Below are 25,122 nucleotides of genomic sequence, written 5' to 3' on the forward strand. Positions count from 1 at the left end.
AGTAACTTTAGTTCTAGTGCTGGGTGAAATATTTTGGATGAAAAAAAATCATTCAGTGAAAAATTCAGTGTCAGTTAAATGTATTCATGAATTCAGGTCAAATTTAGATAATAGTTTTGCTTCCAAAAAAAAGAAAAGATGCTCAAAAAGTCACAACGTTTTGATACATTACATTCTGAAAATGTAACTTTTAGATTTGAAACATTTTGTTTAGAAATGTAGCAAATTTAAAAAAGGATAAAAAAAGACCCAAAACAAAGCAAAAAATTGGGGGAAAATCATTTGAGATCAAACAAAACATTTCATTTGAACCAAACCAAGATTTTTTTTAAGTTTTTGTATTTCAGAGGGAAAAACCCAAAACATTTCTATTTTGGGGCAATCTAAGATAGGACTTTTTTCTGATTTTTTTTTTTGTTCAGCCACTGAAACAGAAATTAATTATTTGCTCAGCTCTATTCAGTACCCACATTGTTTTTTCTCTTCAACTCATTCCTTTGAGTCTGCCTCTTCCAGAAAGCCTTTCTGCAATTCTCTCTCCCAGCTGCTCCAGTACTTTGACTTTGCATCATCATCTTTGCATTAATATGTGTTGCGACTAAAGTGTAAATCCCTTGGGGAGACACCAGACCTTATTTTACATATCTACAAGACTGATCACTTTGTTGGCACTCAGCAAAAAATACTTATACCTGATGCTATCAAAATGGCATTTATAAATTGTTTCACTGTTTTCTGAAATCGCTTCTTAATCTCTTCTAAGGCTCTCTTCAGTTGTTGCTCCTTCTCCTCACTGTCATTTGCTTTTGCAAATTCCTTTAAAGAGTGAATGGAGAAATCCAGATTAGAATCATGTTTCCATCCCTGCAAACTTTGAATGACACCATGACTAAGGGGAGGCTGGTACAGCTCTGTTAGAGACCGTTTGAGTTAATAACAGTCTTGCTTCCTAGTCATGATCCAAGATCCTGTGTAAGCCAGAAGATTATATATACAGGCAGTCCCCGGGTTACGTACAAGATAGGGACTGTAGGTTTGTTCTTAAGTTGAATTTGTATGTAAGTCGGAACTGGTACATATTCTAGGGGAAACTCTAGACAAACATTTCTCCAGAGCTCAGTTTTATTCTCCCACACCTCACTTCCCTCAGTCCTTTATTCTCAAGCTGAGATGTCTGCTGAGAAAAGCTGCTCCGTGTCTCCCTGGTCTGCTGGGGGGAAGCAGCTAGTGCGGGGTTGCCTCACCCCGTTTGTAAGTAGGGATCCATGTAACCCGGGGACTGCCTGTATATAAAAAAGAACCCCAGCCATAAATGACACCCCTGCAAGTCAAAGTTGAGGGAAATTGTATTGTTATAGATGCCATCTTTCGGATGAGACTGTCAAATCAGAGTTTTTCTGAATGTCCTGGACGAAGTGAAAGATCTCCCAGTACTGATATTTGAAAAATAGAAGAGGGTAACTCTGGTATTGCAGCAAAAATTCCGTGTCTACTGAAACAGATTCTCATGTCTAGTGCTACGTTTATATGGAGCTTTTTATCTTATGGCACTCCAAAGCCCTTTAGGACCTAAATATACAACAAATGCAGTGAAATTTGCTATGAAATAAGTTAGTCTTCTAACAACATTCAGTGATATCGCATAACAGGCTAGGTTAGAAAGCACAGAAGAATAACATCTCTAATTAAAACTGCAGGGGGGAGTTTAGGAAGACAAAGTTGAATACGGTTGAGTGCAAGGGCACCATTTCGGTGGGGCAGAGGGCTGCAGCCTCACGTACCTGGATGCTGCTTACTCTTCTTCCCATTTTCTTAGCGGGGAGCCAGGGGAAAGTACACAGCTTGTATGCATTCCTTTCACTCTCAGCTGGGAAGGGGAGGGGGCAGAGCAACAAGTGACACAAGTGACTTTCCCCTCGCTCTCTGATAGAGGAAAAAGAAGAAGAGCAAGCGGTATGCATGGCTGTAGGTGTCTCCCCTCCCCCCCAAAAAATGATGCCCTTGGCTGAGTGACCTGGGCTAATAAACCCGTTGATTTTACTTTTATCTGAAAGATGATGACCTCAACCTCCAAAAGAGAGACATGCAGAAATTGGAAACTAGCTCAAATTACAAAGGATGACTATAACAAGGATAACAAGGAAACATTTCACAAATACATGAAAAGCAAGAGGAAGAGCAAAGACAGGCACTGGAAAAGTTCAGAACAGGGCAACAAAAATGATTAGGGGTTTGGAATGGCTGCCCTATGAGGAAGGATTTAGACTTGGACTCTATCATATCCCTCAATCTTCTCTTTTCTAAAATGAAGAAGGCTATAAAATCATGACTGGCTTGTGCTTGCTCACATGCTCAGGGTTGAATGGTTGTCATGTGTGTGTTTGGAAAGGGATTTCTCCACAGCTCAGATTGGCAGTGACATGGGGGTTCACCTTCCCCTGCAGTGTGTGGATGCTGGTCACATGTCAGGATCCTTTGGGTACATCTCATTTAATCAATGTTCTGGGGCCTGAGGTATTGGTGCACCTGTCCCTCCCATTCTCTGCCCGTGACACTAATTTTCTAATTTTCTCAGGGCTATAACATTTTGGTCTAATTTAAGTTGTTGGGTTTAGTGTGCAGGTGGGTGGTATGTTGGTGGCTTATGATAGACAGAAGGTCAGAATAGATGACTTTTGGTCTCTTCTGGCCTTAAATTCTATGACCTACAGCATAACAGCTCCATATTAATTCAGCACTGACCTATGAAAAATGTTTCCTTCTGAATGCAAACTCTCCTTGACAATAGCGAGAATGTATTTTTAAATATTTAATAGATATTAATATGTCAGTGAAACTTGCATTTTCAAACATGGAGAGCAACACATTTTGAAATCTACCCAGAATGTCTAGCATCTACTTACATGTGATTTACATTGGCCAGATCTTGCACCTAGCACCACTACAAAATGCTTCCAAGATTTTACCCCCTCTTAATTCAGTCAGAGAATTTATTTTTTCGTCAAATAAACATTCCCTGAGAGGGAAATGCAAAAAGTAAAGATTTTAAAAGTAAATTGGATTTCAAACATTCTTTTAGCTTAAATTGTCTAAGATGTTAGAGGCAAGTATTTATTTGCCACATGCTGTTTGGTTTTGAAGTTGACAGATTTCCTCTCTTTATGACAAATAAACCTTTTTATTTTATTTGTCTTCTAAAAGTAAAAACAGTAAAAACAAAAATGCCAGCTGGGATGATGATGAATTCTAGATATAAAAGCTGGCCCAATTAACACCAAATGGTGGAGAAATATGTCATTCAGGCAGCCTACAAAGGCAGCTTTTGGGCTAATAAAGCATTTTAATTGAAAGACTGTCTTTCTATAAAAGTGCATCCACAATATAAATATTTAGGGAAGAACCTTGGAATTATTCTTGAAAGAGAGGGTTGTCTTTAAGTTAGGTTTCAATGTAGTTCCTAGGGGCTACTTTTCAAATGTCAATGGGAACCTTGGGAAGCAATTTGAAAACAGCTAGTCTTAAAACAAGGGGCTGTATTGTTTATCTATTTTCCTTAAATGTAATGTTGGCTTTTGCTGATAAGTCAAAACCTGGGGTAAAAGCATCTGCAAACCAAACAGCTCTGTGCTTAATACCTGGGGCTCAGGGAGCAATTCATTCCAGCACAGAGGCCCCCATGCAAGGTTTATTCCTGCTGACTATCTACTTATGTACCATAAATGCTCCACTGAGACGGACCTTAACACAGGATTTCAAGTACACAAGCCCCCTTGTCATGGGGTAAATGTCACCACTATAAGTTGAACCTCTCTAGTCCAGCATTCTCTGATGCAGCAACATCTGTAGCCCAGCATGATTTTAGTTAGCTGGATGTCCACTTATCATGGGTGTGGCCAGGTTTCCTGTGGTCCCATAAAATTTGTTTACAGCCACCAGTCCTGGTGCTCAGTGTTCTGTGCTGTTATTTATCTCTAATTTAGCCTTAAATGTCTTCTAAGAGCCCAGTAAGCAGTGGAAGCGTTGGTAATGCTGTTAGACAATACTGCCCTCCCATGGTTTGGCAAATTCTCTAGTTCAGCACCAGTCAGGTCCCAAGGGTGCCAGATTAGAGAGGTTCAACTGGTAGTGCATTGGAAGAGAAGCATAGCCCACAGTTTAGCTACCCAACTCAGATCAAGAAACCAGGATGGAAATTGGAAGAGCCCTTTCATATGAATTCTAGCATTTCTGTTTGCAAGTTAGTGAGACATACAGCAGATTAGTAGTGGTAGTATTTGTTTTGCAGTAATACCCACAGCTAAGTAAGTACCTTTCATGCCATCCTTTGCCTGAAGAGCTCACAGTTTAAGAATTATGACTGCAAAAAATGTCTGCGTCTATCATAACAGCACCCTGTAGTTTAGAAATAGTTCATTCCTGCCTCTCTGTGGGCCTGATCCTATGTTTTTTGCATACTGTGATGGAGCCGCCGGGCTCCGCACTTCCATGGAAAACTCCGCCCCAGGGAAGGCAGGGGTGCCACCGGCAGATCATAAAGCCGCTGACGGGCCAAAGGCGTGTGGTGAAGAAGCCATCTGCTCCCTAACCATGTGACCGGTACTGGACCGGGAGAGAGAGGGGCGGCAGCGGGACAGACGCGCAGGCACAGTCGAGCAGGGGAACTGCAACTTGGCGGTGCCCACTCCACGCTGCCGGTGTGTTGACACACGGTGCTCAGGCATAGGTGGAAGGCGACCAACGTGGTGCTGTGGTGCCATCTTTAAAAACAGCCTGCCGCAACCCAGAGGGGAAGAGAGGAAGGCTGGAAGGCAGTGGAGGAAGGAACAGGGAGGTTCCGGAGAGGGACGGTGAGGAGAGCGTATCCCTGACGGTGAGTGCACTGTGATGGGCTAGGGTGCGGAGGCATAGGCCGACAGGAGGTAACTGGAGGGGAAGGACTAGGTGGGGGTTTGAGGCCCGTGGGTCAGCGTGTTTTGAGTGGCGTCCCCGTCGACCAAAGGGAAGTTTAGGGCAAGGATTTAATCGCCCCTCCCTTAGGGCCCTGGGCTGGGACCTGGAGGTGTGGGTGGGCCCGGGTCCCCCTACCTGCCATCCTGTCAGTGTTGGGCGAGAAGTTCTGAGTGGTGGGTCTTGTAGCATGCTGTGAAATAGTAATGGCATTTAAAGGCACTAAACCCAATTCAAAGTGACTGAGAGACTAAAAGCACAGAGGGACAGTGGGGTTGGTCAAGGGCACCAGACTCTGGTGGCGATTGCGGGCGACCCACCGCCTAGGGCAAGGGCGTGTGCCCTTACACACACCCAAGGCCAGATCTTCAATTCCCTCATGCAGCCCCTCCCTCTTCGCCTCTGCACTGCTTCAGGAGCACACTGTAACCAGAAAGCCAGGTATAGTAAACCTGTGGCTGGAATGGAACTGGCACAATGACTTTATACCAGGCTGCACAGGGCTTGTCAGGGAAAGCTGTTCGGAGGGGAGAGAGCGGAGGGGTAAGCTTGTCAGAGTAAGCTGTCCCTTTACTTTGTGTCTGCAGGTAAAGCCACCTGCAGTTCCCATTATCGGGGAATAGCGAACCCTGAGAAGCAGTGTGTTGCCCACCACTCTGTACCATCCTCCTCATAATCCCTCAGTAGGAAGCAGCAAGGTCAGGGAGAGATGGTGGCCAGAGCACTGTTGTGCTCCAGCCAACCCAGGCTGCAAGAACCACCCTGGGGGGCATGGTTGTAGTTCACCACAACTCAGTGGGTATGTCTAGACTACATGACTCTGTCGACAGAGCCGTGTAGATGAGTTTACTAGACACAGGAAAATGAAGCGGCGATTTAAATAATTGCCGCTTCATTTACATCAAAATGGCCGCTGCGCTGTGCCGATCAGCTGTTTGGCAGCACAGCGGGGCAGTCTGGACGTGCCGCAGTCGACAAGGGAAGCCTTTGTCGACCGCTCCGGCATGCCTCGTGAAATGAGGAGTCATGTAGTCTAGACATACCCAGTGTGACCATGACGTATCAGATACAAGGTCAGTCACTGTATTGGGAGGCAGGGAGACAGAGGTAGCAACAAGTTAATTTTGTCCTGTCTCAGTTGTGCCAGGTGTAGCACCACTGCCGCCTGACTGTTCATGGGTGTTTGGGGTGTATAAGGAATGTAGTATCAGGCCCAGTACCGAAACATTTCTGCTTCTGGTCCACTTCAAAATCAAGACATACAAAATCATGTGCAAAACAGTCATTCAGAATATTAACTGAAGTTAAATGAGAGTAGACACACTATTAAAAACTCGACAGTTGCCCCTTCCCTGCAATAACTGTGGCACCTTCTTATTCTTAGAAGAGGAGATAGCTTTAGTAATTGTATTATGTCCCATGGTGGCATGTACCATTGAAAAGCCTGAGGGCGAGATGAACAAACATTAAGGCTACATTTACACTGCAGCGTTTTTGCACAAAATCTTGTGGAGTGTCCATACTACAAGCACATTTTTGTGCAAGAAAAAGTACTGTTGATCGTCAGAAGACAGGGCTTTTTTCACAAGAGTTATACCTCTTTCATATTCCACATAATAAAAATGTTTAATGCTGCATTTCTCAAACTGTAGGTCCCGACCCCCCCAGGGGGTCGTAAGCAACTTAAAGGGGCATCACAAGCTACTTAGAGGGGGGTTGCATCAACTTAGAGGGGGGTCGCGGTATCACAAAGTTTGAGAACCTCTGGGTTAATGGATTTGAAACTGGTTAGCAGTTAGTAGGGCACCCATCAGTCATCCTACCCGATGCAATTCATACATGACTGCTGCTTACCCGTTTGTCAGCTTTGGGAGGGTGTGTACATGGAGCTCTTGACAAAGACATATTGATGGTCTCATTCAAACAGGAAAAAGAAAGCGTAATGGAATTTTCACCAAGTACCTTCAGTTTTAGCTCTTCATTTATCTGAGGAAGATAATGGACAGGGTAAATTCTGACTTCGTTTTTACTGGCACTGTTTTCCTAACACATGCTATTCTGGGAGATTTCTACCCATTCCTTCATCTGACAGCTTCCCAGGCCTGTGAAAGACCCCTAACACATTTTGTCAGGGTTTATGTCTCCTTGGAGCAAAACTGAGGGTGCATCTAGACTACATTTCTCTTTCAAAAGAGGAATGTAAATGAAAGAAATCAAAAATGCAAATGAAATGCGAGATTTACAAATCTCACACTTCATTTGCATAATCACGTCCGATCACTTTTTCGAAAGGTTTTTTTTTAAACAATCCCTTTGAAAGAACCCTTATTGAAGAAAAATGAAGTTTACAGGGTTCTTTCAAAAAAGGGTTTGTTTTTTTGAAAGAACTGCGTCTAGACTGCCTTTTTTCTCGAAAAAACCTATTTCGAAAAAGCGATTGAATGTGATTATGCAAATGAAGTGCAAGATTTGTAAATCTGCGCTTCATTTTCATTTTCAATTTCCTTCATGTACATTCCTCTTTCAAAAAAGGAATGTAGTCTAGATGCACCCTGGGTTCTTTTGTTAATGAAAGGCAGGTGTGTAAATTCAAATAATTTGATGGAAAAATCTCACTTCAGTCTAAACTGAGACTGAGGGGGAAAGGAGGAGGTCCTGTAAAACAAAAGGAAGTATGAGCCACTCCTCAACGTTAGATTTGTCACAGCACCACAGAGTGGTGATTTCCAACATGTACAGTTGCTTCATTCAGACCAGCAGTTGAAGGTGCTCAAAACAACATTTCATAGGATTTGCTCTTCAGTCTGCGGTGTTCCAGGACATCCTCAAAGAGAAACAAATTAGCCGCATGGGATCATTAACTCTTGGCGGTTTACAACTCTTCAGTCCAGTCAATCTGTGTTAACTGAGTTAACGTGAAACAATTCAGCTGAGATTTTTCGAGCCATCTAGCTGATTTGGATGCCAAGTTTCCTTTAACAGTAATCAGCATTAGGCACCCCTATCAGGCCTTGAAAATTTCAGCCTTCAGTTATGAAGTTCTCCCCAGACTGGTGGCACCAAGGGGGCTGACAGACTTGCCAGTGTTGTGTTGGAATTGAAAGTTTTATTCTTTTTATATTGGTATTTTAGATTTAGTAATGTAGTAATGTAAGGTAACATATATATAATTATATTTAAGATTGTAGTAAGTCAAATCCTTTAGTAAAGTATATATCTCCTATATTTCCTTGTTCTAAAGTTTAGGCCTAAGTAAAGAGACAGAGTTTTGGGTATTGTGGCTGGATTAATGAGATTAGAGGAATTCTTCTAATGTTGAAGGCTGAGGCCTTAATTGCTTGATTTACAATGCCTCTCTTTGCTGTGCCAATGCAGATGTTGATGTTGTGCTGCATAACCTTGAGAGCCCTTGTAACATTGCTTATGTATGTGAAAAGGACGGTATGAATGTGTCGAGATAACTGTGCAAAAAGTTATTGCTCAGGACCAGAGGGCCAAAAAGGAGGTTGAGCGTGGGCGAAAACTAGAAGGCCTGGCATAAAAAATGCGTACCCCTACTCACAAGATGATTGGATATTGGCAGCAAAGCGAGCACCCGGGAAAGACGATTGATTACAAAATGAGCCTTGGAAAATGTTTTGGGAACACTGACATCAAAAAGATAACGTTCCGGTCACAGAGTGACACAGCGGAATACATTGATTTCAACAGAGAAAAGAATTATAAAAGCAGGGTGCTTGGCTATGGAACTTTGGGTTTGTCTTGCCAGCCGCCAATTCCAGAGGAGCATCGGATCGATCGACCGACAAAGGTCCTGCTCCCCCCTATGTTCAATCTAGCTGGCCACTAGATTGATACAGAATCTGGACTGGTAACTATGACATCGTCTGGCAGGACTGTGCATGCATGATGTTTTGTGTGTGTGTGTGATTGAAAAGCATATGCAACTGTTGTATTCTCAATAAATGCCGTGTACTGCCTTTTCCCCTATAAAAGATCTCGTGTGCTTCGTTTAAGCATAACACCACGCCCCTGGGCAAAGGAGGGGCCAGCATGGCTCTGTGCTCCCAGAAGCACCACCCAGAACACGCTGCAACCCTCTCCCCTCTAGCCAGCCATCAGAGCTGCCCACAGTGCGCTGCACAGGGCTCTGATGGTGATTTCAAGGGCCTGGGGCTTCAGCTGCAGCCGTTCCAGTGATAGTAGCAGTAGTCAGGAGTCCCAGGCCCTTTTGAATTACCAGGCCCCAGGGCAACTTCTCCCTTTGCCCCCTCCCTCAGCAGGCCTGGTTGGTACAGGGCTTCTTTTTGAACTAATAATGCTGCAGCCCTGTCTTTTTCAAGAAGCTACAGCTGGAAACTGAGATGACATGTTGCATCTTTCCAAGACCATATGAGTTCAAATTTGATAAATTAGAAATAATCTGCAGATTAAGACTGGTGCAAAAGTGGAATCAAAGCAGGCACAACAAAACTACCCACACTGCATCGAACAGAAGAACCCAGGCAGTAAGGTGTTGCTGTTGCAAAACCACATGACACAGGCAGCTATTCTGTAGTCTAGGGATGTTCATAATTATTGACTCTAATTATTCTGTTTTGAATATTAGCACTTAGCAATAACTCATTTTTGTACCTGAAATTCTAAAGACTGTAAAATTTGGGTCTTTGAAGACCAACTCCACTTATGTGTTAAATATCCATCTCTGTCCCAAACTGCTCCACCTTCAAGATCCATCATTAATGCAAGTGAACACCTGGGCAGGGCAGAAGAGAAAATACTAGTTAGACTTTGTGTTGAAAATAAAATAAAATAATCAATAGCAAACAAACAGTGACACTGGAACAATTTTTAGTGTGAGGGTGCTGAGTTATGCCCCCTCCTTAGACTGTTTCTCACCCTATGATGGTTGCCAGCTCTTCTGGATCAGACCAACTGGACACCATTCGTAGCAATGGTGTCCAGTCCATACATTCCAGGACAGTTGGCAATCCTAGTCCCTCACTCGCTCCAGGCTGGTGCCACAGCTGGGGGCAACTACTGAGCCCTAAGCCAGTGTAGGGAGGGACTCTGGGTGGCAGCTGAACCTTCAGGGCCAATGGCCTGGACCCCGGGGCTAGCAGGTGATGGAACTCTTGGCGGTGGATCTGGACATCAATAGGATCCTGGAGCCTGTTAGGCTGGCAGGTAGTTGCAAAGCCAGTGGGGCTGGGAGGATCCTGGAGGCCCAGTGGGATCCCACAGGAGCTGCTCAGAGGTCAGGACCTGGGGCTAGCGAGGTTGGCAGCAGAGCTGGCCCCTGGGAGTGGGGAAGTTGGGTGCAAATCCAGAGGGTGCTGCAGCAATGCCCTGTACCTCTAATTCCCACATCTATGATTATAAATATCTAGCACCAAAGAAAGAACTCGCAGCAAAGGTCTTTATGCTCTCTCAGAGAAACACACAATCCTTGACTTTCCTTCTTAACAGCTTTGCTCTGTTCTGCTCCCTTCCCCTTTCATACACATTGCTCAGCTCTCTGGTGACCTTCTCCACCTGAGTTATGGCATGCACTGTAACCATCAGTCACCCACTGGGATTTGACTCTTCCATGCACCATTAATAAGCACCAATACAATTCTGTGCAATGTTTAAGGGTCAGGAGACTTAATTATCTATCTTACAGGCAGACTGATGGGGATGATAATCATAAACACTAAGTAATAGGTAAGGTTAAGAATGTGTCACAGGCATTTTCAGTAAAAGGCAGGGCAGGTTGCGAGCAATAAACAAAATTGCAAGGAAGGCCATGACTTGTCCTTGACTTCTACTAAAAATACACTGTGGGGACAAACAGAGCACTGCCAGGGTGTGCAGCTGCTCCAGGTCCCTCACTGCTCCTGCAGGAGGGGCTGATCGCTGCTGCTTCAGTCCCACATGGGATGACCCAACCCCAGCCGCTGGTCCCCAGGCTGGGAACTCCTGCTCTGGCAGTCCCAGGACTGACTGCTTTCACTGTTCTGGCAACAGCTATTCAATGGCCCTGGTCCTGACCTCCAGCCAGCTGTTTGGCAGCCCAGCCCCAGGATTCAATGGGAGTGACTGAGCAGCTCTGGAAAATGGGCCTCATTGTTCCTCTTCCACATCTCCCAGCATCCATATTAGCTACACTACAGAAGGTTAAAATTCACTCACCTGGCTTTGAAGGAGTAACACACACATGCCTGGTGGTCCACTATAAAAGAGGCAAGCAGAGCTAGGCTTGGAGCATTATTAAAGAGAAGGGTGATTGTTTTTCCCATGCAGCACATGGGGAACTGGCAAGCAGCAATACTTCCTGTTGGATAACTTATACATACTGTCAAGTACTGTCAACGCTTACATATTAGAGACCTTCCTGAGATGCTCTGTCCAACTGCATCTTGCAACATTATAAGTAGCACTAGCTCCAGCTCTTGCATTTGGATCTTGCCGTGCCCAAGTCATTTTTGGCATCCCAAGGCAGCCATATTTGTTACCCTCTTCCCCAGCATCAGACTAGCCTCCTGTCCTGAAGCTGTGCTAACTACTTTCTGAATGGTATCCTTCCTGCCTTATCCATCCACTGACTTTGATCTTTATCTACTCAGGTTTAGCACCCTTTCTCCTGATACTTTATGCACAGAGGTAGGGAGGTGGGTGACAGAACATCTTTCTTCTCCCCGCCCCCCCTCCCTTCCTTCTCCTATTTATTTCGAGTTTCTTTATCCTCTAATCATAACTCCGGTCATCTGAAGAAGTTGGCTGTGCCCACGAAAGCTCATGATACCATCTACATGTTTTGTTAGTCTATAAAGTGCTACCAGACCATTTGCTTGCTGTATTTTTTTCTGTAACAGACTAACTTGGCTACCCCCTGAAGCTCCTACAGTATCTAACAGTTATTGTACCTATTTACTTAGAATAGACTCTCAGTGAATACCTCTGTTCTACATCTCTGGAACAAGCTCCATCTACATGTCCACCTGAACCAGAGTTTGACAATATTCAGGGCACAGTATGAGAGCTATGATTTTTGGTTATACATTTGATCAAACTATTGTACAGGCAGTCCCCGAGTTACGCGGATCCGACTTATGTCGGATCCGCACTTACGAACGGGGCTTTCTCGCCCCGGAGCTCATAGGCAGCGGGACCGCCCAGAGCGCAGCGGTCCCGCCACCTCGACCTCCAGGGCGAGAAAAGCTGCTCCGGGTGCCCCATGTCTGCTGGGGACCGTCTCCAGCAGACCAGGGACACCGGGAGCAAAGCCGCAGCGGCGGCGGAGTCCTGCGCCTCTGAGGCTTTGCCAGAGCAAAGCCTCAGAGGCGCAGGACCCCGCCGCCACTGCGGCTTTGCTCCCCGTGTCCCTGGTCTGCTGGGGGGGGGGCGGCGCAGCTAGTGCGCCCCCCGCCCCCCCCCAGCAGACCAGGCTTTTGTTGTGGACCCTGGGGTAGAGCAGCTGGGGTGCTGCCGGGTTGGTCCTGCAGGGACCTACCTGGCAGCCCAGCTGTTCTGTCCCAGGCTCGAGATTCAGCCGCTGTTGAAACTGATCAGTGGCTGATTCCAGGAAGCTGGGGGCAGAGCAATTCTGCCTCCAGCTTCCTGTAGTCAGCCCCTGGTCAGTTTCAGCAGCAGCGGCTGAATCTGGAGCCAGTTCCGACTTACATACAAATTCAACTTAAGAACAAACCTACAGTCCCTATCTTGTACGTAACCCGGGGACTGCCTGTAATATAAAGGAATAAGGGAATGTTTCTTAGTTACAAAAGACATTTTAACAAACTCCCTGCTAACTGACAGCTTTACGGATGAACAGCACCAATATACATTATTAATGTAAATAATAATTGTGGTTCCCATAGTTAGGAAACTGTAGTGCCCTTTCTCGTTTCTGTTTATGTGTAGAAATAGGAGCCATTGTGTTCTTACAGTTGAGGCAGATGAGAGTTTGATGAAAAACTTTGGTCAAAAGTATTTTTCAACAGAAAATTTGCCCAAATAATAATTTTTGTGGAAAGTGTCTGCTTTCCTCAAAAACTGTTGATTTTTTCCTCAGAGAACAAAATACTTGAAAATTTTTAGTCAAAAACTCTATATTTCTGGATGTTCTACAGTGTATTTGCTAAAGAATTGAGGAGTTTTAATTTTTGAAAAGAGTCAACATTTTGAAATGACAATTTTAACAAGAATGATTTTTTAAATATTAATGAAAATTGTGTATGTTTAAAAAATCATTTTCCAACCAATTCTGCTGCAGACTGTCACAAAGAGTGTAACATATAATGCCATGGTCTCTCATTGCAACTTTGCTTTTGTTCTTTCTTGCTGTTTTTCTGATGATACCATAAGTGACTCAGCCTGAAAGGTTATTGGGTGGGTCATTGTGTGTAGAAAAATCATAAGAGCAATTCCTGCATCTTGAAATAACAATCAGCTCCAAAGTTACTGCCATGCTACCAATTACTCCCATTGTATAGCACCACGGCGTAGTGGCAAACACCCAGTCATGTCAGGTAGTACTTCCAAAGTTCCTTTCCATCAGTATTGATGATGGTTGTAGGCAATTTGCTAAATTATTAGAGATTAGTCTGAATTACAGGCAGATGACTAATGATTGTCTGACTGAGTACAGGACTGGTCTCTCTTGAGCAGCCAGATCTTGAAGGGCTTAATTCACTGACATCTTCACAACCAACTCTGCAGACACTGATTCTATTAACCAAAGTGAGGAGTAAGAAACAGAATAAAAGAAGGAAAGATGTTGGCAAATGAGCCCTTTGTGTCTTATACCTGGTAAAAAAGCAGAGACTGGATAAAGTGTGGTGAATGGATTAATTTAAACTAGAGAAATTATATGAAAATTTTAAGTAGGCTCTTTAAATTCTTAATCCCCAGTGCAGTCAAAAGGTCAAATAGAACATGAGGACTTGCAAAACCACCACAAATTGAACTGCCGTGGAGCACCTTTTGAGAAAGTGAGTGGGCAGAAATTCCCTGAGAGATGGTGTGAAGGATCCAGTAGTAGTTCAGACAGCGCTTTCATCCCTCCTTGCCTCTTAACAGTCAGTGACCTCCCTCTCTCAAGGACTGGAACAGAAAGTTTAATTTATGAAAATTAAATAATGCTAGGGAAGAAACTGCATTTCTCCCCAACTATTTAAGGGTCTTTTAGAGATGGATGGAAAACTTTGGGGAAACTTACTTGGGTAGCACAAAGAATTGATCCAAAACTTGGTGTGTTCTTTGAACTTGGGGTTATCTTGGGATACAAAGTAGGGATGTTACATTTAGATTAACTGGCTAATCGAATAGTCAGTGCAATTTGCATAGACTATTAGATTAGTCAATAAGTGAGCCTCCACCTTTGAAGTGTAGCAACAATCTGCACAGGGCCAGTGGGGAACTCAAGCAGTCCCCTGCTTGGCCCCATGCTCCCCGCAGTGTTTCAGAGCAGCAGCACTGCGTGGAGCCTGAGGTCAGCTAGGAATCCCCAGCTGAATCCAAGCTGCATGAGGCATTACTGATTTGAAACGCTGTGGGGAGCCCGGTGTCAGGCTCCATGTGTTGTTTTAAAGCAGCAGCGCCACATGGAGCCCAGGGTCCCCAGCTGACCCTGGGCTCCATAAGGTGCTACCACTTTGAAATGCCGCGTGCAGACTGGGGCCAGCTGGGAGTCGAGTCCCTAGCTGACCCTGGGCTGCACGCAGTGTTTCAAAACTGCAGCACCGTGTGGAGGCCAGGGTCTGTCACCATGCTCCACGTGGTGCTGCTGCTTTGAAGCACCCTCTTTTCTTTCCCCCACCCCCTTGCTGCCTCTTTCTGATAGAGGCAGCAAGTGGGGGGGAAGCGACTAGTCGACTAGTTATTCACATTCCTAATTCAAAACAGCTTGTTTACATTTCTAAAAGTACACTTGAACCTCTTTCATCCAGCAACCCTGGGAAACCGGGTATGCCACATTAAAGAATTTTCCAGGCTAGGGAGGGTGCTGTGGAAGTAGGGTGCCCCACTACCGGGTGCATACCTGACTCTGTGCCCCCTCACCGCTCCCAGGCACCGCCTCCTGGTGTTCCCGAAAAGCCTCAGGAGAAGCATATCGTTGTGCTACCATTTCCCCAGTTCAGAGCAAGGGGGAAAAGCAGCACACAGAGCTGCTTCCTCCTCCTCCTCCTGCCAGGGTCCATACCACAGGTGTTCCCAGATCAGGGACATCTGGGCTACTTTCAGATTCATTATCCCCATATTCATCTGGCTACATCTACACTGGCCCCTTTTCCGGAAGGGGCATGTTAATTTCACCTATCGTAGTAGGGAAATCCGCGGGGGATTTAAATATCCCCCGCGGCATTTAAATAAAAATGTCCGCCGCTTTTTTCCGGCTTTTAAAAAAGCCAGAAAAGAGCGTCTACACTGGCCCCGATCCTCCGGAAAAAGCACCCTTTTTCGGAGGCTCTTATTCCTACAACTTTGAAGTAGGAATAAGAGCCTCCGAAAAAGGGTGCTTTTTCCGGAGGATCGGGGCCAGTGTAGACGCTCTTTTCCGGCTTTTTTAAAAGCCGGAAAAAAGCGGCGGACATTTTTATTTAAATGCTGCGGGGGATATTTAAATCCCCCGCGGATTTCCCTACTACGATAGGTGAAATTAACATGCCCCTTCCGGAAAAGGGGCCAGTGTAGACGAGCCCCTGGAGTATGGAGGTTCAATTGTACTGACACGCACGCTTAGATTGTAAGCTCTTTTGGGCAGAGACCATCTTTTTGTTCTGTGTTTGTACACATATAGTACAGTGGGCTCCTATGCCATGCCCTGGGCTCCTAGGCACTTCTATAGTACGTATAACAAAAACTGAAAGGCCTTTGAGCTTCCTGATCATAGTTAGGACCAGTAGCAAAAGGGACAAAATCTAACTTAATCCAGTCCATCTGTCTAAGTTAGATGTTTATATCACCCCAGTCACCACGGCATGTGAGCTCCAACAGTGGTTGCACTTTCTACTGGTTTGAAAGGCTGCCAGTTATAACAGGAAATCTCTCTCTGACCAGTACATCTTTCAAATGAATAGAATCATTTAAAGTGGGCCCCCCGATAAATGTCCAAAAGGAACATTTCTTCTGGTCTTTCCAGCCCAGGAGAATGTCCTAGAAATCATCTGTTCCCATGAGATTCACAACATAGTTTGGCAGGACAATGATATCTGGAGGCCTTAGGAGAGGTTTGGCTGAGAATTGGAGCTTCTTAGTGCTTGGTAAAGCAAACCTTTGAGTTTTCTGACATTCACCCATCCCTAACTCTTAGCAATGGTTCTTAAGGGCCAGATGTGTGATAGGGGATGGATCACTTGATGGTTACCTGGTCTGTTCATTCCCTTTGAAGTACCAAGCATTGCCCACTGTCAGACCTTTAGTCTGACCCAGTGTGGCCATTCTTATGTTCAGATGGCAAAAGCAAATGACCTTTTCCAATTCCCACTCACTTCAATCAGCGTGAGATTAGATCCTAAATGAGGGACTTCATCCAGCAGTCAGGAGAGATCAAAAGCAAATGCTATTCAACGCATTTATAGATGAAGTTTCCACTTTCGTTAGAATCCACCGGATGGCTCACTGATCTCTTGGATCAAATGCAGTAGGTGGTACTGGAAGTGGGGAATAATTTAATTTCAAATGAGGGAATAGGAAAGATTAATTTGTCATTTAAGTGTACACAGGAATCAGATCAAAGCAATCCCCGGGAATGCACTGAGCCCCATAGCACCTGGAGAACTCATCTTCTCTCTGGACTGTGTATATTACCTGGGTTGTTCTGTAGTACAAAGTTACATTATCATCAGGAATGTGTGTGCGTGTATCTGAATAAATCTAATCACTTTCCAGTCTGAATGTTCTCTTAGACCCATGAAAAAAGCACAGTTCTCCTTTCACTTCAAGGCAGGTTGGAAGGTAGTTGTCCTTAGCTTCTATTAATCTTTCCACTATATATTCTCCCCTCCTACATCCTTACCAAAAAATATCTAAACTACACACGACCACTGCTTTCCTCTAGGATATACAAAGGATTGATTTCTCCATGCGTATTCAGTAACTATCTACAATATATTATGTTCCACTTTGGGTAGAGAACTAACCCAAAAATCTGGCTCCCTCAGCAACTCTGTCTTTGTACTGAGTACTAATCATGTTGATACTTCCCTGAGGAAAGGCCACAGTACTCATGTTGCTACGATGTGATTGGGGAGGTTAGTATTGGAAGAGCCTCTGTTAACCTAGAGCATTTCCCTGTAAATCCTTCTCCCACCCTTCTCCCTTGGTTTCAACAGAAGGATACAAAATAAACGTTGTGCCATCAGGAAAGGCAAAATAGAGCTTTGGTGGTTTAAGCTTGTGTTCTGTTGGCTGTGGAACCATCTGCCCACCTTTCTTAGGAGAGACGGACAGTGACCCGAGCACAGAGGCATAGTTTCGCACTGTGAGGGGCCTTGTGTGACCTTTTGCTTTCATTGCAGCCTTCTCTTCCTCTCTAAAGTGAATAGGAATAAAAGAGTTGTCTGGTTCTGAAATATTCCGAATTCATGAGGCCAGGGCCCAGCTCCTCTGCTGGCATAAACAGATGTGGCTCTATTGATTGCATTCATTTATACCAGCTGGAGGGGCTGGCCTTCTGCCTTTAATTTAAGGTTACTATCATCAGGGGCAGCCCGTCCATATCAGCAAACTAGGCGGTCGCCTAGGACGCCACGTTAAATGGGGCGCCAAACGGTGGTGCAATATCATTGAGGGGTTTGGAGGTGGGGGCGCCAATTGCATAATTCGCCTAGGGCGCCAGTTGCTGGCAGCTAGTCTAGGGCCGCCCCTGACTATCATACAAGCCAGTCCTTTTTGACACCTTTGTTAAGAAAGGGCCCTGCCCGCTTGTCCTTTTAGAGAATCTTACTGATTTTTCGTGCTCTCTCTCTCAGTTTTAAAGTGGTGAGTGTACTATTTCTGAAAGGTATTGGATGAAAAGAAATGCATCCAAAAAACAAGTAACACACAAGAGAAGCATAAGCTACTGCCAAGCTTCTCCACTCACTAATGTGCTTCACTCCTAACATGGGGGAGGGGGGTTATCTCTAGAGGTGAGAGGGACATTCAGTCACAAGGGCTCCCCCAGTCAGTTCTTGGCCTCTCTGTTGGGATTACCACAGAGGGCATCCTTCAGTGTCAATTTTCTGTCCTGGCCTAGCCAATGGGAACCAGAGGGATAGTATGGTCACCAAATACTATCTGATGGAAACAGCAGTATAGACATAAAAAATGTATACCCCGCTAGCAATTCTCCGAACCAACCATTCCTCTTCTTTCTATAGCACTCTATTTGCTACAGTTTTGATTTCCCTTTTCACCCTCAGTGTTGTGATACTCTGTGCATCTGGAAGATAATATTCTATTCCCCTACTGAGTTTAGCCCCTTCCATTTACTAATGCTGATCATTTCCCCCTCTCCTTCACATTTCTAATGGTGTCTAAAAACAACTATTTTCTCATGGTGAAGAAAGATCAAATTGAACTTTTTCTCACAAATAGGAGTCTTCACCATACCATCTGCACTGAATTCTTCTAACTTGGGAATTACAGGTTATGTCAGCATAAATTCCTTTTGCACTTTTAATTTCAAATGCTTCCCCTCTCCTCTGACATTGTTGTGGAACCAGGTTGGATATTATATTTAATTCCATATCTATCTATAAATTTTGCTGGCACTCTAGTCTTTCAACTCAAGTCAGCGACCTGTGAGAGAGGGCCTATAGCTCCATGGTAAATACAGGTTTGCTCAGAGCATTTGTTTCTATGCCACATAAACAAACAAATCTTTTAAATTTATATTTCCTTGCAACCTGAAGTTAATCAAACTAGAGAAACCTATCAGCCAAAACCAGTTTAGAAATATGAGGCCTCATACTTCAATGTAAACCGTACACTTACTGAAAGCGATTAGGAAGAAACTCTTCCCGTGGGTAAATTATTCCATAATTGTCCATTCTGGGGTTGCCCTCCTATCAAAACTCTATTGCTGGCCACTGCTGGGGGCTACGTCTAGACTGGAGGCTTCTTTTGGAAGAAGCTTTTCCGGAAGAGATCTTCCGGAAAAACTTCTTTGAAAGAGAGCGTCTACACAGCAAAAGTGCAATGAGAAAGCAATCTGCTTTTTCGAAAGATAGTGTCCACATTTATTGGACACTATTTTGCATTTCAGCTGTGATTACTCTGGACAGAGTGGCCACCAAGGCACCTGTGCTTTTTCCTGGAAGCCCCTTCTTTCAAAAAAACACTCTCTTCCACGTCCACACACACCTTTTTCCGAAAACGCTTTTTCGGAAAAAGGCTTCTTCCTCATAGAAAGAGGTTTACTGCTGTCAGGAAAACCCCTCTGTTCTTTCGACTTTCTGTGGAAAGAACACAATAGCAGTGTGGACGTAAGTATAGTTTTTCCAGAAAAATGGCCATTTTCCCAGAAAAACTCTGCAGTGTAGACATACCTGGAAACATGCCATAGAGCAAGACTGACCATAGATCTGATCTGGCATGGATCTATGTACCTATCCCACAACTTTAGTCCTTTTCACACTCACGCCATGCCTTAGGCTTTAGTGTTGGCCATTGGAGATACTTACATAAATCGACACATTTCTCTGAGCTTCTGCCTGGCTTCTGGGCATGGGTCATGCTGATGGTCAAAATTTATCACCTCCTGTACAGGTTTGAATTTAGAGGAACCTGCAAAAGTAAATGTTGAGAAAAAGACTAATAGTAGCCAGTCTCCTAAACAGTCAGTCTCCTTGCCCTGAGAATCTGTGCAACAGAACGGGAAGCTGAGATTATATTAATCCCCTTTTCACCATGGACAAGTGATACCTATCTCAAAGCTATATTAATTTCCCCAATAAAATAAATAAATACATAAATGTAATAACAATAAAAATTAATTAGCAGTTTTTTTCTGAATAGCGATAGTCCTCTTTTCATTCTTTGCTCCATCACATCTACAAGCTATTTTAGTTAAAACCATCTGAACAATGGGAATACGTTTCATGTAAATATTCTTTCCTTTTTCATCAGAACATTTCTGAGCAGTTGTCACTGTTGTGGAATAAATCAGAAATCAGTATATACAATACACACATGGGAACACTGGAAGGGCTTCAGGGTAGGAGCTTGGAAAGGAAAAAAAGTTGAGAACCAAAATGGAACATGGTTCTAAATTCATTTGCTTTCAAAATTGATTTCAAATTGTTTAGATGGAGCGGGAGAGAGAATCCAGGAGTGAGGATGCTAGCCGGGAACTCTGAGTGCAGGGACTGGATGTAAGGATCTCTCGAAGTTCCCTCCAGTTCTATAATTCTAGGTGGAATCAGTTCCTTGCTCTGCTACAGAGCTCCTGTATGAGGTTGAACAAGTCACATAAGTCTCCTTTTGTCCTATATCTCCGTCCGTAAAATGGAGAGAATAGCACGAACGTATATCACGGGGCCCTGAGAGGTATATCTACACGGCAGTGATATTTTGGGATACTGGAGTATTATTTTGGGATACTGGAGTATCCCAAAATAGCTATCCCACGCCTTTAGAGCAAGCCCGTTATTTTGGGCTCGCTATTCCTATGTCTCTGTAAACCTCATTCTATGAGAGAAGTTTCGGAATAGTGCTTGATTTCGAAATAAGCTATTTTGAAATAGCATTGAAATAAGATAAGCAATTTGTGTGGCTCAAATTGTGTATCTTTTTTTGAGTTATAGTGCAGTGTAGACACACCCTGAGTGGATAAATTTATTTTAAAAGATTGCAAAGCACTATTAAAATACTATAGTATTGGGAGCCCTACAAGTACTTAAAATAGATAGTTCAGTCAAATCTTCACCAACACTGCCTGGCAGCTCCCTTCTTTTGCTGTTGCATTTGTCTGTGTAGTTGGCAGTGAAGCTGATATGAAAAATGCAGATGGGGGATCTCCCACCCTCATATATGGGCCTTTCTTTTGGCTGAGTGTAAAACACTTGCTATTCAAGGTGAGGGTGAGACATTCTCTAGGAATAGCGCTTACCTGGGGCCTTTGGCGGTTTGTTTTCCTTTGATGCGAGTGAGAAGGAGAGGCAGGACACAGAGACTTGGTGTATTAGTTGGATGGTGGAGGAAATAGGAATGGTCTTGAGGTGCGACACTGGGATTAAGCAGAAACCTGGGTTTAGAAGTTAAAATCAAAACGACCAACCAAGAACTTTCAAATTAAAAAAGCTCCGGAAATAAAGACAGTTGCCTTGATTGTGTTACAATTCTTGTCAGCCTGATTCATAAACCTGGGGTTGGAGGAATACAGGAAAGATTTTCATGGAGTTAAAGCACTGGTGCTGGACTCAGGAGGTCTTGGCTCAATTCCCCACTTTTCATAGCTTTTTGTATTACCTCAGGGAAGTCATTCAGTCTCTCTTTGCCTCATCTTTAAAATGGGGCTATAATTACATGTTCTTCTCCCACACCCATTGTCTGTCTTGTCTATGTAGTCTGGGAGTTTTTCAGGGTGGGGGCTGTCTCTTACTGTCTTTGTTCACATCTTAGCAAAGTAGTGTCCCATACTTGGTTGGAACCCTTAATAAAAAATGAATTTACAACAGTGAATAGTGCTAAAGAGGTGGAAAATCTATTTATTGTGGGCAGAGGAAGGCAGTAGAACTGAGGAATCTTGCCTTCTTTTTCTAGCTGTGTCATGAATTTTCTGTCAGTTAATATCTCAGTGCCTCAGTCTCTCTGTAAAATGAATACCTTCATGGAGCATTATGAGACTTCATTAGCACCCTTTTGAAATCCTTGTAAGAAAAGGCATGCTATTTAGGTGAACTATTATGCTATTTATTGTCCCATGAGAAGAATACAATTACACCAGAGCCTTCAAAAACAGGCATACCATCTTCTATCCCCACCTTTTTTTTTGGGTGCCATTAATTCTGCAGCCTCTTCCTGGTTCTTGGGACATAGCAGCTGACCTGCCTCCAAAAACTTTCTGGTGACCTCCTCGGAGCTACGTCCTGAGGAGAAAAAAAGTCACGTAGAAAAAAAAAATTAAAGGGCTCTCCCTGTTAATGCCATCGTCTATCAATAATTCAGAGTTTCTCCTAAGATGATAAGTGTGTAGAAGTGTTACTATGCTGTCTCCTCTAGAACTGATCAAGATGGGATTCAAAGTTTGACATATCAGATTAGTTTAACTGAAGTAGCACAGACAATTTTCTCTTTCCAAAGCTTACCTGCTCAGGGTCATCCTTTACGGAGTGGGAATGAGGTTTTTCCTATATCAGATTGGCAGGGATCTTGGAAAGGGAGGTTTCACCTTCCTCTGGCATGGGGACGGAGAAGGGTTGCTGGCTAGGATCATCTGGGCACATGCACCAGAATGATTCTCTGTACTGCTCTCTAGTGAGCTGTAAGACTTCAGTCTAATCCAGGTGATTGGGCTCAGTGCAAGAGTAAGTTGGAGTGGCAGCAATCTGATGTGCTGGAGGTCAGCTTAGATGATCTGTGGGTCCCTTCTGGCCTCAGACTCAAAGGCATTGAACAGACATAGAGGTAACAGGGGTGAATGAACACATAAGGTCCTCTCCATATTAGTGCCACCAACACACTTGCTACAATCATATTCAGGGCCATCCCTAAGGAGATGCAGGGTCTTGGGGAACCCACCCCCAAGTCCCAGGTATGGGGCACAGGGCAACTTCCCTGTTGTAGGCCTCACCCTCACCCTCCCTCTGCTCTACCCCTCCCTGCCCACACTCCACTTCTTCCCTAAACCCCATCCCTGCTCTGCCTGCACTCTGTTCCTGCTCTGCACCCTTGTCACCTCCCCTATTCAATACAGCTTGGGGTTTAACGGGGCCTGGCGTGTGGCAGCAACAGATGTCATCCCTCACTATGGTGGCGGGATCCAGAGTGGCCTGGCAGCCTGCTCCGCCCTGTCCTGCTGTGCCCCACTTCTCCATGCCAGCAGAAAGCAGCTTTTGGGGTGAGGCTCTCTATTTTCTGCTGATGCGGAAAAGTGGAGTATAGTGGATCCAGCCACTGTAGTGAGTGTGGGGGGTAGAGAGGACCCCTGCTGCCACCTTGTGCCTGGCCCTGTAATCCCCCAAGTTCCTCCCATCCATAAGATGGTTGAGGCAGCAACTGTGGGGGCGGGGCGGGGGGGAGCACAGGGCCTGGGGCAAAGCACAGGGCCTGGGGCAGCTCTGATCATATTTCAACATGACTGATGGAAACAAGGGGTTTCCACAAAGGATCTAGCACAGTTTCCTAAACCAGGCGTAGGCTCCATTGTGCTGACTTCTGGGTTCTATCGGTCAAAACGAACAAAAAAAGAAAAAGCTAAAGTAATCACATTATTGAGGCGTCCTTACCAGTAACAGAATCAATCATGGCCTTCATCTTCAGCTTGAGAAGTTCACTCAACAGGTGGACTGACCTTCGCTGGAACTTGAGGAGTATTTGTTGATTTTCTGCTGAAGGAGACATGTAGCAGGGCTCTGACAATGTGCCTCTTGTGATAGATTTCCTGACTGCATGGCTCTTGTAGGTTGTGCTAGAGAAAGATGATTCCATGGTGGGAACAAAGTGAACCACAGGATAGTACTCTCCAGTTACGGCTTTCCTCTGTGTCGTTACTGTTAGCTCCTCCCATGTGAACTCAAAGAGGTTCTTGACCCCTCGTGGCACATGGATGCCCAGTTTACGGCAGAATGCAAGCAGCTGGATGATTTGGGCCAGCATTTCTGGTGCTCCCACTTTAAACTTTTCATACAACTTGGCATCACTCCTTTTGGCACTCATTCCACCTGTGTAGTGATTTGACTTATGGGTATTTCATTTGAGGTAGCCTATCAGAAAACAGATGATGAAACAATATCTATCTTCCATCATTGGCCTATGCTACAGACAAGGTGACCAACACAAATATGTTCCACTGGAATAATAGTAACGAGTGTATAATGGTTAAATTTCAATAATATTAATAGTTTACATTGATATAGTATAAGGCCGTGGTCACCAACCAGTAGATCGCGATCTACCGGTAGATCTCAGGGGCTCCAAGAATAGCTCTTGAGCCCTCTCTGAACTGCGCACCTGTGCAGTGCATTTACATTAGATTTCCTCATGTAATGTAGGCGGGGCAGTAGATCTTCACCTGTTCTGAGACTTAAAAAGTGATCTTGGGTGTAAAAAGGTTGGAGAGCACTGGTATAAGGTATTAATTGATTTTGGTGGACTGCCATGTGCTTTGCTAACTAATTAAACTGATATACAAATGAACCACTTCATCCAGGACTGAATTGAAGCCACTAGTGTTGGAATATGGCAGTTGTTTAACAGCACACAGCCACACCACACAGGAATTTCAGACTGTTTTCTTGTGTCAAGCATTCTTCAGGTGTACATGAGGTTACAATTTAAGTTGAACACATTGAAACAAGGGATGGGAGAAAGTGAAAAAGGATAGCAAGGTGAAAGATAATAAAAGATATTCATAATTGCCATGTACTGTACTTCTCTCATTTTGACTTTTTAAAATTAGTGTATCCAAATGTATGGACAGCAAGCCAAATCCTGATACACTGGAGCTACTCTGGATTTGGTATCTAAAAACTAGTGTTTTACATGCTACAAGTGTCTTAGATAAATCAACTTGACTTACATTAGTATTAATGAGAACAGAATCTAGTGCAATGTCTAACTTGAAGGACAAATAGTGAATGGGATTATCCTATGAAGCTAAATCAGCAAAGGGAATTTGTGTATATATGAGATATAAAAACCATTCTTTGAATATGTCTCTCTTGTGGTATCATGTCTCAGAGGCTGTCAAACTACAATGCTTGTCATAAATATACGGGCTATTTTTACATGATTTTGACAACCCCTGTTCTGTAAAATGAGGCTACACCAGATTCTCTTAATTGAGTATATGCTTATTTATTTTACCAGTACTATGTATTTGATGCCTAATCTAACTCTGTGTGCATATTTAGATAAACTGAAAAATTGGATTTGATTTTCATACAGTTGAGTATGTAACTGTAGGTTTCAAATGCCTGCATAACCGTATTCCTAATTTACATATAGTTGCTATATCTGTATGAACAAATCATAGTAGTTGCAGGT

At 44.1% G+C, this 25,122-nt stretch overlaps 1 protein-coding gene across 3 annotated transcripts in view; it reads right to left on the bottom strand.

The window, feature by feature from the left end:
• C11H3orf20 (chromosome 11 C3orf20 homolog) overlaps window positions 1–25,122 on the bottom strand; it is a 60,061-nt gene that overhangs the window by 31,289 nt on the left and 3,650 nt on the right. For 2 of the 3 annotated variants that reach the window (XM_075938761.1, XM_025189546.2), the window contains exons 2-10: window positions 23,364–23,840; window positions 21,900–22,004; window positions 21,026–21,142; window positions 19,599–19,701; window positions 17,273–17,464; window positions 11,122–11,274; window positions 9,583–9,703; window positions 6,802–6,933; window positions 693–816 (exon numbers count right to left, since the gene is read on the bottom strand). In XM_075938761.1, coding sequence (XP_075794876.1) covers window positions 693–816; window positions 6,802–6,933; window positions 9,583–9,703; window positions 11,122–11,274; window positions 17,273–17,464; window positions 19,599–19,701; window positions 21,026–21,142; window positions 21,900–22,004; window positions 23,364–23,793 — 1,477 coding nt within the window. In that variant the 5' untranslated portion in view covers window positions 23,794–23,840. The remainder of the gene's footprint in view (window positions 1–692; window positions 817–6,801; window positions 6,934–9,582; window positions 9,704–11,121; window positions 11,275–17,272; window positions 17,465–19,598; window positions 19,702–21,025; window positions 21,143–21,899; window positions 22,005–23,363; window positions 23,841–25,122) is intronic. The other variant, XM_025189550.2, reaches the window with a different exon arrangement.

This window comes from Pelodiscus sinensis, chromosome 11 (assembly GCF_049634645.1).
Source record: "Pelodiscus sinensis isolate JC-2024 chromosome 11, ASM4963464v1, whole genome shotgun sequence".
NCBI lineage: Eukaryota > Metazoa > Chordata > Testudines > Trionychidae > Pelodiscus > Pelodiscus sinensis.